The sequence below is a fragment of the Juglans regia genome, chromosome 10, assembly GCF_001411555.2.
Source record: "Juglans regia cultivar Chandler chromosome 10, Walnut 2.0, whole genome shotgun sequence".
Classification (NCBI taxonomy): Eukaryota; Viridiplantae; Streptophyta; class Magnoliopsida; order Fagales; family Juglandaceae; genus Juglans; species Juglans regia.
The window spans coordinates 29847484-29861766 of NC_049910.1; the positions used below are offsets into that span (position 1 = coordinate 29847484).

General features: G+C 35.1%; 1 protein-coding gene across 1 annotated transcript; it reads left to right on the top strand.

The window, feature by feature from the left end:
- The first annotated feature begins 4757 nt into the window (after positions 1–4757).
- Positions 4758–6704, top strand: LOC109018860 (leucine-rich repeat extensin-like protein 4). Its single transcript, XM_019001051.2, has 2 exons — positions 4758–6134; positions 6298–6704. Exon 1 carries the CDS (start codon positions 4809–4811, stop codon positions 6117–6119), a length of 1311 nt encoding a protein of 436 aa, XP_018856596.1. The 5' UTR covers positions 4758–4808; the 3' UTR covers positions 6120–6134; positions 6298–6704.
- Positions 6705–14283: the final 7579 nt, after the last annotated feature.

A 14283-nucleotide genomic window follows, 5' to 3' on the forward strand; every position in this document is an offset into this window, starting at 1 on the left:
GAGGCAGCTTTATGTATCGTGTCCCTCATACTTCTTTGTATGCAGCCATGCATTTCCTTAGCTAAGATTCTTCTTTTCTATGCCATCTCTTGTCTCTTTTTTGCTATTGCTACTATCTTTTTCTTTCCATGTACTGCAGCATGTCTTATCAGCTTTATGCATCTCTTGAGTGCTACAGTGTATTTAAGGTATACTTTGGTTGTTGTCCTTGTGTAGAACTAGATTGCATTTTATTTTGATACATTGTATTATGTAAGATCTTTTTTTCAATTTCTGTCAACTATGTGCAATATTGTCTGTCAAATGCTTGAATTCAGTTTCGTGGAGACAGATACATCCGCCATTCATTTTATTATGAAAAATGCTACTTTGACACTTATTTTTTACACCTCTTATATTTTAATTTTAATTTTAAATATTTTTATTTAATAATTAAGAAATTAACTATTAGTGTATTGATATATTTTTTATTTTTTTAAAATTTTTAAAAAGAATAAAAAAATATGAATAAAAAAATTAGAAAAAAAATAAAAAAATAAATTTATACTAGCTACCTAGAGGTCAATGTTAAGCTCTAGCCCAGCACTACTCTTTTATTATTAAGTACTAGACCCAACAGCAACAGTCAGCCTCTTTATTATTAAGTACTACACCAAACAGTCAGCCTCTTTGTTTTTTATATTTTACTTTTCTATGAGCAACAGAATTGTACATTCTTATTGTAATTTTCAACAATTTTCTTACACAGATTTTTAACAATAATTACCTATGTAACAATGTTGTTTTTTATAACAGAAATTATTTTTTATATAACAGATTTTTTTTATAAAATTAATTTTTATAAATAGTAATATATTTTTAATAAAACAATTTTTTTTAAAGTAGTTTGTTTTTTTATAAATAGATTTTTTATGACAAATTTACATTTTATTAAAACTAAAAAATAAATCAAATCCAACAAAAAATTAATAAAATTGAAGGTACTGCTTTAAAAAAAATAACCAATACATAATCAATTTTAAAAAATATAAAATCGCTAGATATCGATTCAATTTTAAATTTTATTCAAAATGGGATTAGACCGAACTGATTACACCCACATTAATCATGACTTCAGTTTCGTTCTCTCTCTTTATGTTGGTGTTATGAGTGGGCCGGCCATATTGGAAGGTAGCTGCCATCCAATATTAGAGAACTCGATCAAAGTTGCATCAAGCGCATGCTTTATCGATTCATTTTCACACGATCGAAGCTGTATAGCTTAGCCAGATCTGATGTTTTCCCAATGATGGGCACCCTCAACCAGTACTAGTACTCCACCTATTTATTTAGATGGGCTCTACGGTCACCACTCCCAACTCTTGTGGATAATCATGACTAGTTTTAAGATTTTTTTTTATATATATATTTTTTAATATTTTTAAATAATATTTTAAAAATAAAAAAAATTACAATTTTATTTAAAAATATATCTTTAATTATTAAATAATAAAAAATAAATAAATAATGCCCTGCCTCGAACATGCAATGTGACAAACTAGTACTAGAAAAGTACACACTAGAACCAGAATACTACCCAGCAATCTAGGCATATGTACAGAAATATATATATATATATATACAAGATCGGCGGATGAGGCTTCTCCCGGTGGTGTGCGTGTCAGACGATGGTCACCGGAGGAGATCGAAACGGCTACCCCCTTTATTCGGCCAAAAACCTGAAAAAAAAAAACAAAAAAACTCAACAAAACCACCGAAGATGAAGGGACGGCGGGGAGAGCGAGGAGAGGAAGAGGAAGAAGAAGCCGAAACTCTCCTTCCCCCAGCTGGATTCGAACGAGCGAGTCTCTAGAGAGAGAGAGGGTCCGGTGATGGTCAAATAGAGAGAGAGGTGAAGAGCAACTGTGAACATGTGAACGAGAGACAGTCGTAGTTGGAAGCAATGCACAGAGAGAGAGAAAGGACGACGCAGATGCAGACAGAGAGAAGAGAGAAGAGAGAAGAAAGAGCGTTTCGGTAAGGGAAAAAAAGACAAAGAGAATTAAAATCGAAAAATAATGGCAGAGAGAGCGTCTCGGGAAGGAAAAAAGTAAAAATAAAAATACTTGTAAAGATCAAAACTGGTAAAATACAAGAAAACGAACGAAAAAACGAATGAATTAAAATTTACTGTTCATTCTTGTAGCAGCTCGATAGCCGCTTATATAATAAGAATAGATATATCGAGAGTAAGTAACCACGTGATTAATTGGAGAGAACAAGTGTTACTGATTAATCTAATTATAAATATATTTATAATACTTGTGTATGTGTCATGCAAGCTAGCTTCATTATTCATCTGAGCCAAGAAGATTAACTAGCTAGCTAGCTAGGGTGATTAATCTATCATATGGCAAGTCCCAGTGCTGCAGCAATTAATATTTAGCTCACCTACCTAGCCATATACCGCCTCGTAATAATGTTCTCATAAATGTATTTTATAAAATAAATTTATAAATTTTATATAATAAATTAGATTTAAATTATAATAAAATAATTTTATAATTTAATATATTATATCAAAATATATTAATTTAATAAAATTACTTTTTATAAAATCTCTTTATAATTAAAATAATTTTTGTATTAATGAAGGAGATATTTGTTATGAGATAAATCTCTTTATAATTAAAATATCTTTGGATATTAATGGAGGAGATATTTGTTATGAGATAAATCTCTTTATAATTAAAATATCTTTTAGTATTAATGGAGGACGATATTTGTCCCTATGAGATGAAGAAGCCGAAGGTGATGATCTATTTTTTTTTTTTTTTATTTAGTATATATAATTCGATCTACATAAACTATACCTAAAATAAAATGTGTTAAGCTTGGTGCTGAAAAATTTAAAGTTCAACAAAAAAAAAAATTATCATTTAAAAAATCTAAATCTCAAAACATGATATGCTTAAAATATTATATATATATATATATATATATAATATCATTTAAAAAATTGATCTAATCATATTCTTAAATTCCAAAGAAATAGCTAGCCAATGCCATTCCTTTCCAATTAAAAGCTAATTCGTGGCAACTCCATACCACGTCAACCATCTAATTAAAAACGGCTAAGAAAATATATCAAATGTTTTAAAAGACTATTAATGTTTTAAAAGAATATTAATAGAAATCCTGAATATTTTCTTAAGAACAGTTAAAAACTTAAAACTAACAGATATTAACAAATAAAAAAATAATAAACACAAAAGTTATGATGATACCCCATATCATAATGATAATGATAGGTGGTGTATGAGATCTCACAATATATTATTTAAAAATGAGAAATTTCTACTTTTTATAATGTTCTAATGAGTCTTTAATTGTATAATTAATTAATCTTTTTAGAATATAGATTATATGACTTTGACCTTTTATTGAAACATTACAAATGGTATTAGAGCACAACACCAATTAAAAATATAGGACGTGAACTATGCCACCTATGATGAATTGACTGGAAGAGTACATCAAAAATTTAAGGGAGAGATTGTGATACCACATATCATGATAAGGATAATGATATGGAATTGATGAGATCCTACATTAATTGGGAAATAGAAGTTCTTCTTTCAAAATGTTTCAATAGATTTTAATTGTATCATTGACTAGTCATTTTAAAATATAAAATTAAAAAATAGATAAAAATAAAAAATAAACTAAAATTATAGAAAAACTTAATAAATAAATTTAAAATACTTAATAATTAAAATAAAAAATAGGCTAAAACAACTTAATAATATAATAATAACAAAACACAAGAGACAAAAAGGAAGTAACTACAACTGATACACGCCATCGAGCCACCTCCATGACGTTTCTCGATCGCATATCAGGCCATCTCTATTGTGGCCGACCACGCCCTTGACCAAGCTGGGAGCCGCAATGCTGCCACTATGGTGTTTGTACCATTTTTCTTATCTTTTTTACTATTTTATCATAATTATTAAGTTTATAAATTTAGTTTGAGAATATATTTTTCATTTTTCTAAATTTTTAGTTGATATTTTATTTTTTCCTTTTTAAGATTTTTTTACGCTTTTTTTTTATTATTTTAGTTTCTTGGTTGTTTTAATTTTTAAACTTTGGCTTTTTCATATTATTCTTTTTATATAAAGATCAATTGGACCATTTTTTTTTATTTGTAAAAGCTTTCATATATTTATAACTATTTTTAAGTGGTAGGATGACTGATATTGCCATGTCAGCTTGTGATTATTGACATTAGATGAAAATTTCTCATCTTTTCGTTTGTTTTTACAGATAAAATGAGATGAGTTGAAATAAAAATTAAAAATTGAATAAAATATTATTTTAAAATTTGAAAAAATTGAATTGTTTATTTATTTTATATAAATATTTTAAAAAATTATAATGATTAATTGAGATGACGTACATTGAGAATTTTTTAAAATAAATGCATGGAAAGTGAAAACTTAGCAAATTTTTACAAACCAACGATTAATGTGATGAAGTTAAAGTAGATAAAAATATCTATGTTAGTTTTTTTTTTCTTTCTAAATTTGTTGTCTTAATTATACTAATTAATGTGACATAATTTTTGTAGATATTTTAGTCATTGATTTAAATAATAAAAAATTAATTAAAATAGAACATGTTAGCTGGCATTAATAATGAGTAAGAAATGGATTTTCCTATTATAAAAATAGATTCTAACCAAGTAAAGAGAGATAAAGGAAGAAAGATAAAAACAGGGCCTATTTTTTCTGGTCCGGCCGAACGACCTAGTTGCTCTCCACATTATGGTGATCCTTATTTCTAGAAGAAGCAAAACCATCAAACATGCATTTTGGTATCCTCCATTGAAAATGGGGAAGAGCTGGCTTCTTGCTGTTCTCCTCTCTATTATTTCCACTGAAGTTGCCTTTTCTGTGGGTGTTGGTGTTGGTATTGGTGTTGGTGTTGGTGTTGGTGTTGGCAATGTAGGTGGTCGTGGTGGTCGTGGTGGTGGAGGCGTTTGGGTTGGTGGTGGGAGCAACAGCCCAGGGCCATCTGTTTCTGGGTCTTCGGTTCCAAAGCTCCAGAGGGCTTACACTGCTCTCCAGGCATGGAAATCTGCAATAAAAGATGACCCATTGAAGATTTTAGGCACTTGGGTTGGCTCTAATGTCTGTTCTTACAAAGGAGTCTTTTGTGCAGACTCTCAAGATGAAATGGATGCACCAACTGGCCTTGTTGTTGCAGGTATAGATCTCAACAAAGCAAATCTTCAAGGCACTCTTGTCAAGGAGCTCTCTTTCCTCACTGATATATCTCTGCTCCACCTCAACAGCAACAGATTTTCAGGCACAATTCCTAACACTTTCAGAGATCTCTCATCACTCCAAGAGCTAGACCTTAGTAACAATCTCTTCTCAGGTCCTTTCCCTGTAGTTACTCTATACATTCCAAAGCTCCTTTTCTTGGACCTCCGTTTCAACACATTCTCGGGCCCCCTTCCTGAAGATCTCTTCAACAAGAACTTAGATGCAATCTTTGTCAATAACAACCAATTTGAAGGCCAACTTCCGCAAAATTTGGGGAACTCTCCAGCTTCTGTGATAAATTTAGCTAATAACAATTTCAGTGGAAACATCCCAATAAGTCTTGGTTTCATGGGCTCTAAACTTAAGGAGATATTGTTTCTCAATAACCAATTAACAGGTTGCATTCCTGAGGGAGTTGGGCTTTTCACAGGCATGCAAGTTTTGGATGTAAGCTTCAATTCCTTGATGGGTCATCTGCCAGATACACTATCTTGTCTAGAAAATATTGAGGTTCTCAATTTGGCACACAACGAGCTATCTGGGGTCCTCCCAGACCCGCTTTGTTCTCTTAGAAGCCTTGTGAATCTCACTGTTGCCTACAATTTCTTTTCCGGGTTCAGCCAGCAGTGTTCCAACCTGTTCATCAGGAATGTGGGCTTTGATTTCTCGCTAAATTGCATCCCTGGGATGGACATGCAGAGACCTCGCCCAGAATGTTCAATGATTCCAGGAGTTGGGTTGAATTGTCTGAGAATCCCTGCTGCAAATCCTCTTGTTTGTGGTTCAGTAGTTGCTTCATCTCCATGAGGGTAGAGTTTACAGGTACTGATATTCCCGTACAATAGGTTGGTGATGGCTGTCTGATTATTAAATACAAGCAATTAATGATTGGCGCTTCCCAATTTATTTCCTCTTTAAATTAGCTCATCTAACTTGCCATTTATCATATCCATCTTAACCCGATTGGACATGTCCCGAATTGCAGGTTGGAAATCTTTTTTTCAGTATTTCTTTTGGACTAAATCCAACATCTGAGTAACGAATATAGAAATGTATGTGCAGTCAACTTTCTTTATCACGTTACATCTGTGTCCCATAAACTATAGTCGTCTGTCTTCATCCTGGCAGCTTGCTAAAGTCGTACTTTCACAGGCATGATGCTAATGCTCTAATATATGCTTTCCATTTCAAATCATTGTCGACAAACAGTCATATATATCCAACTTGTCTTACTAGCATTTACCTTTGATAAGCGTACTTCTCAGCAATCCATCATCCGGATGGTGTTAGATTCTTAGGCATGTAATTCAGATGAGATGAGATGAGATAAGATGTTTTGTTGAAAGTTAAATAAAATATTAATATAATATAATTTTTATTTTAAAATTTAAAAAATTTAATTATTTATTATATTTTATGTGAGAGTTTGAAAAAATTATAATAATTATATAAAATGATATAATATAATTTTGTATAATCAAAGCATTTAATTTCATACTAAGAAATATGAGACTGATTTTTTATAGTTATTTTTTCCTATTTTTGTTTTTACTTTTGCAATATATTGACTTGTTCAGGGTATTTATTGGGATTCCTCTTCCCAACTATTTGCACTTCTTTTTTAATTTTAGAAAAATATTATCTTACTAAAAAATATTATATTTTACACTTTCATCCTATTGCAATCAATCTATCAACCCGTGAAGTTTTTATTTTAAGATTGATAAATAACACAGCGTCAAGACGGAGATCTTAACGAGACAAAAGCTCAGGCCTTGCTAACTTGCACTCTCGGGCTAAATATCTTGTGCACGGATGCACATCAGAATCCACTGGGGATTCCACAACAACAACGCGTGCGCCCATCCAGCGCATAAAAATCATTACTTAGTCTTGAAAATCATGATGGCATGTATGCGGTCCTGACTCCTCTCCATTGAACACGGCACAACAACTTACGATATAAGTTAGAAGTTGGAGAGTGAGATTTTATAATAATTTTGTGAATAATAATAAAATAATTTATAAATAATAGTGATATAATTTGATTTTACGGAGTTTTGAAAAAAGAAAAAAATTGAATAAAAAATATTTTAAAATTATAATATTATTATAATATTATTTTTATTTAGAGATTTAAAAAAATTAAATTATTTTTTATTTTTTGTTTAAAAATTTAGAAAAGTTGTAATTATTATTTTAAAAAAATTGTAATAATTAATTTAAAAATATTTGTACTTGAGTGATGTTTGAGAATGAGATAAGTTTTTTAGATAAGTGTTTATTTAATTCAAACACTGATTCTATTTTATAATTTAACAAAGTAAAGATGGAGCATCCGCGAGATCTATCCAGAGTCGAAAGAGCTATTGAGCTCTCATCTATTTTTCTAAAGGTCTCTTATCCATGTGAGAAACAAGAGAGCATATTTATTTTCTTCTTTAAAACATCAATAAAAAGATAACATACAATTCAACCGATCCCTCAAAGTCAAAATCATTGATGCAACATTGACATGAAAAATTCTACTTATAATTCAACATAGACTCATTTTCTACACAACTCAGATGTCATATTGAAAATGTTTAAAACTTAAATCTTTAGAGTACTTATCTTGCAAGTTACTTCGTACATATGATCAATCATGTAAAACGTGTATCCTCCACATATATGCTTCACAACCTCTCGTAAGTATTAACTTTTCATAGAAAATAAACAAGAGAAGCGCAATGGGGTCAATAGTTAAAAACTGGCATTAGATCTCACGTTTCAATACTTTCATTCAAATGTACCGTCCAGGCCAAATCTATAGATTGTCAATACTAAATAGTAACTGTTGTGAAATACTATACAAAGCACACACATCAACAATGACAAATAAAGTAAAAGCAACACAATCAAGAACACGACACAGTATTTACGTGGTTCGGTAAATTGCCTACATCTAAATGAGCTGCATAAATCTTTATTAATCAGAGGAGATTACAATCACTCAATCTCAACTCACACTCTCTAGGGCTTTTTGCTCTCTCACACAATATGCACTCACAAGACAATTGTTCTCACTCAAAATTACTAAAGGTCGTTCAACACAAGTCTAATATGATATATATATATAGTAAGTGGCACTGGAAACCCTAATCTGGCCAAAACTGCGTACTTCACTCGAGCGAACAGCCAAATGAACATTGGCTCGAGCGGAGTGTCGAGCGATGGTCAAGCAAATACTAGGGTTTGCGTCTCACTCGAGCGGAGTGTCGAGCGAGACTCGAGAGAACTCTCTAACTTGCCTTCGCTCGAGCGGTCTGTCGAGTGAACCTTGGCTCGAGCCAACAATCAAGCCAACTTCAACAAACACCATTTCAGCTCCAAAACCAGTCTCCACATATACCCCAACAATCTCCCACTTGGAGACTGGGTCTCCACATGCCAGCCAATGTTTCCAGCCAAGCCCTATCATATCTGTAGCTCACAGCTCCCGTCTTCAAGTTAGAAAACGCACTGAAGTCAAGCCAGACTTCAGTCTTCCACATACATCGCCCTTAGAGCGACTCACAACTCCCATTGCACTAGGAGAATCCGATCTCGAACAGATCTTGGCAACCTTAGCCAACTTTCCCAGGCTTTTATGAGGAATGACAAAACTGACTCCCTTTGGTTTCCTCACATGTTTTGCGCGATCAAGCCTGCATTTTTACACTCTTGTATTTCCCTGCACATCACTAGATCCTGATGTCAAATACAAAGAATTAGATCTCTTACCATGCGCTAGGACCAACGCACCCTTAGTGATCTTCCAAGCTCCTCCAGAGAACGCTACTGCAAAACCGTTGTCATCAAGCTGTCCCACAGAGATCAGGTTTTTCTTCAGATTTGGAACATGTCTAACTTGCTGTAAAGTCCACACGCTCTTGTTTGGAAGTGGGATATACACATCACCCACTCCCACTACATCCAATGCCTCTCCATCAGACACATACATCTTCCCAAAATCACCAGCAACATAATTATGCATGATTTCTCGATGCGAAGTGCTATGGAACGAAGACCCTGAATCCAACACCCAATCATCAATCGGACTGTGCACTGCAAGAAGTAAGGTATCATGAATTTCTTCTGCCACTACATTCACAGCATCATCATCAGAACTTTCTTGATTCCTGCAGTTTCTCTTGATGTGGCCCGGCTTGCCACAACTCCAGCATGTGATCTGCTGTCCAGATCTCTTCTTGCTATTTCCCCTGCTCTTGGAGCCTGACCTGCCATGTCCTATGCCCCTATTGTCAACAATCAGGGCAGATCCTGAACCCGAGGACTCACCCAAGTCTCTCCTACGTACCTCTTCAGCAAGCACCATGTCACGTATGTCATCGTAGTTCAGTTTTTCCTTGTCGGCTGAACTACTCACATCCATTCTCATGGCCTCCCAATTGTTTGGCAACGATGCCAAAATAATTAATGCTCTGATCTCATCATCAAACTCAATCTCTACAGAGGACAGTTGATTTGTGATCGTATTGAATTCATTCAAGTGTTGGGTTACAGACATACCTTCAGACATCTTCAAATTGAACAATTTCTTCATCAAGTGCACCTTATTTTCGCAGACGGCTTTTCATACATACCTGACAAAGTCGCCATGAGATCCATCGTGGTTCTCTCCTTACTAACATTGTGTGCCACTGTTCTGGACAAGGTCAGCCGAACAAGACCGAGAACCTGTCGATCTAACAGGGTCCACTCAGCATCATCCATGCTCTCCGGCTTCTTTCCCAATAATGGAAGGTGGAGCCTCTTCTCATAGAGATAATCCTCAATCTGCATCTTCCAGTACCTAAAATCAGTGTCGTCAAACTTCTCGATCTCGGGTGCTTTCACTTTATCTCCAGCCATCATTCTCCTTCAGATCCGACCTTGGCTCTTGATACCAGTTGTTGTGAAATACTATGCAAAGCACACACACCAACGATGGCAAATAAAGTAAAAGCAACACAATCAAGAACACGACACAGTATTTACGTGGTTCGGAAAATTGCCTACATCCACATGAGCTGCAGAAATCTTTATTAATTAGAGGAGATTACAATCACTCAATCTCAACTCACACTCTCTAGGGCTTTTTGCTCTCTCACACAATATGCACTCACAAGACAATTGTTCTTACTCAAAATATGCTAAAGGTCGTCCAACACAAGTGTAATATGACATATATATAGTGAGTGGCGTTGGAAACCCTAATCTGGCTAAAACTGCATACTTCGCTAGAGCGGAGTGTTGAGTGCTACTCGAGCAAACAGCCAAATGAATATTGGCTCAAGCGGAGTGTCGAGCGATGATCAAGCGAACACTAGGGTTTGTGTCTCGCTCGAGCGGAGTGTCGAGCGAACTCTCTGACTTGCATCCCGACACGGGTGCGACATATCACATGACCAATAATGCAAGTAATCTCCATTCTCTAACACCATATCATGTACTAAAGGTGTCACGGTTAGGAGTGGGGAAGTTCTATCTATTACACATATTGGGAAAGGAAATGTTGGGAAAGGCTCTTCTCAAATCATTTTAAATGATGTTCTTGTGGTCCTTGATCTTAAGAAAAATTTGCTATCTATTAGCAAGTTAACCTCTGATTTTCCTCTCACCATTCAATTTGATGGTTCTGGTTTTGTGGTAAAAGACAGGACCACACAGAGAATAATAGTGATGGGGAAGAAATGGAAAGGGCTGTATAGTTTTGATGATGTTCCACCAGATCCTACTGCATCTGTTGCTTATTTTTCAACAAGATTTTGAAAAACAAATAAGGCTTGTTGGCATTTGCAATTGGGTCACCCTCATTCCAAAATCTTTGATTACCTTTGTAATCAAAAGTTTATTGTCTCTTATTCTAATTCCAAAAGTACTAAGATATGTTCCAGCTGCCAAATGGGCAAAGCTACCAAACTTCCTTTTTTTACCTCATGATAATAACATTGATGTTCATTTTTACAAGATTCACTATGATCTTTGGGGGGACTGTACCTATTATTTCAAGATACAAGTATCTATGCCATTTTTGTAGATGAATATACTCGTTTCACATGATTGTTTCCACTTCACCATAAGTTAGAACTATTTGACAGCTTTGTTCATTTTCACAAATTTTTTGCATGTCAGCTCAATGCTAAGATCAGCATTTTTCAAACGGACGAAGGTGGGGAGTTTTCCAGCCACACCCTCACAACCTATTTGCTAGATAATGGTATTCACCACTAATCTACATGTCCTAAGACTCCTAAACAAAATGGAAAGGCTGAAAGAAGGCATCGTAGCATTACAGAACTTGGATTATCTATGTTATTTCATGCTAATCTACCTCACCACTTCTGGCGTGATTGTTTTTCCACTGCAGTCTTTCTACTTAACAGGTTACCTTCACAAAACCTAGATATGGACTCACCCTACTTTCGTCTTCATCATACACACCCAAACTCTAGTGTTCTTCGAGTTTTTGGCTTAAGATGTTTCCCCTACCTTGGTGACTATAGGCAACATAAATTAGAACCAAAATCTCTCCCATGTGTCTTTATTGGATACAATACTAAACATAAAGGCTACAAGTGCCTTTATCCTCCCACAGGTCAGATTTTCATTTCAAGACATGTGGTCTTTGCTGAGTCAATTCTACCTTACTCCAAGCCAGCACAACTCTATGGTCAATCTGACATTGAGGGGGAGCTCTCCACTTTTGCTAAAAGGACAACTTCTCTTCTTGCTACATCTACCTTTCCTCCTCCTTCCCTTCCAAGCTGTGCATTTTTTGGCATTAACACTTGATAAATGTTAGTTTGTCACTATACATATGTTAATGTAACTTGTTCTTGATTATTCAAGTAGGAAAAAAATGTGCCTTTTTGTAACATACGGATCATGAAATAATAATAATAATAATAAATAAATAAGTAAATATATAAATAAATAAAACAATAAAATAATTTGATTTTAGTCTAGTGATTATTTAATTATTAAACATTTTATTTTCGAATAGTGTTATTATTGATAAATGTAGGAAAATCCAGATTGGAATGTTCCTCATTTAAATTATCGGTTTATTTCTTTTACGAAGTTTCAAATCCTACTCCGTTGACCGAGTCCCCCTCGAAGTAAACTACTGATCTTTGTATAGAGTTTTCTGCTTATTAGAACCTTAGCGTCTGACTAAGTTTCATCCTCCAGTGATTGACTTCGAGTTGAACTTGTCCAACCATTCCTCCCTTCTATTAGGGGTGCTACCCGCCCCCTACGGGGCGGGGGCACCCCTTCCCTGCACCCCGCCCCGCACGGGGCAGGGGGTGGGGTTTTCACCCCCGTCCCCCGTCCCCCGCCCCCGAGATGTGGGGCGGGGTGCGGGGCGGATTCCTAATCCGCCCTGCCTATTTTCACTTAAAAAATACTACTTTTATTTGATTTAAAAATTATTTATTAGTGTAAAAGTAATTAAAAATACATTTTTAGATCCAAATTATAAATTTAAATTTTATAAATATGACTATAATTTAAAAACTATGTAATTTTTAAATTTACTAGTGCATATTTTGTGTAAATTGTAGTGTATTAGTTTTTAAACTATGTAATTTTTAAATTTGTCAATGTATATTTTGTATAAATTGTAGTGTATTAATTTTTAAACTATGTAGTTTTTAAATTTGTTAATGCATATTTTGTGAATAAGTCTAACAAATTGTAATATATATTTATATATACATAATTTTTAAAATATAAATATATATTTAATAATATATATATATATAAAAATGGGGGCGGGGGCAGAGCGAGGGAAATGCAGGGCGGGGCTGGGCCCTCCCCGCCACCCGCCCCCGCTTGGGGCCTTAGATGCGGGGCGGGGGGCCTCGCCCCCGCATGGGAGGAGCGGGGTTGCCCGCCCCGCCATGTGGGGGTGGGGCGGGGCCCCGCTGCCCACCCCTACCGTCTATATATATCCCTTCTCCTTTGCAAAATTGAAAACACAACACCATAGTCTTTCCTTGCCTCAACCCTGGTTGCACCTCAAGCCAACATTCACTACACATATAGCCACTCCATCGTCGACCACCACAGGAAACGTCAGATCACCTTTTGGCAGCCATAGAAATAGCCAACAAGGCACACCCTTCCACCTCGCGTCATTCCGATAGCCAAAATCTTCCTCCCTTTCAAGTTGGTTTTTTTCGGGTTGATAGTTCACTATTTCTCTAAACTTCTCTCTTTCTATCTTCCGGCAGCTTGTGCTGCCGGTCACCTTCCACCACTAGATCCATCTTCGAGAGATCAATCTCCTTTCTCGATAAGCCTCTTTTCTATCGTGCACATATTTCTACGCTTCTCGATTTTCTTTGTTCTTCTAGAGGAGGCTCTGTTTCTTTACAGAAAAATGCTACTCGCAACCGCCCTGGGGAACCCCCACAGCATCGTGTCAAACGTGGCAAAGCAACGACGTCGTTTGCACTCTATCTTCGTTCCCATTTCGCCCCCATCCCCATGAATGCTACTTTTCACTCTGTCTTCATTTCTTCATCTTCTACATCCACACGAAGCCCCATTGTCCTCCACGAAGTCGAAACCCACCGTAGCCCAATCTCTGTCTTTTCCATAGTCAATCGTTGTGTTCTCCACGAACCCACACGAACACCCGAAGTCACTGTCTTCATCTTCTCTACCATTTCCCTTGTTCCTATGTCCCCAGTCTTTTATTTGTTGGGTGGAATCTTTTGTATTTATCAGAGTGAATCAAGAGGTTAATGTCTATTAATATTTATGTAGTGTAAATTTTCTACCCTACCTCCCGAAGAAATGCTCCATTCATCTTCCCATAGAAGAACAACAATGACCTTAGTTCAAGATTAAGAATCAGAAAATGAAGAAACTCCATTAAAAAAAATAAAAATAAAATCGAGACCTACACTTACAAGATGGTTTACGATGTGGAAAATGA

Coding starts and splice junctions, on each gene's coding strand:
- LOC109018860 (XM_019001051.2), top strand. CDS start 4,809: ATGGTGATCCTTATTTCTAGAAGAAGCAAAACCATCAAACATGCATTT.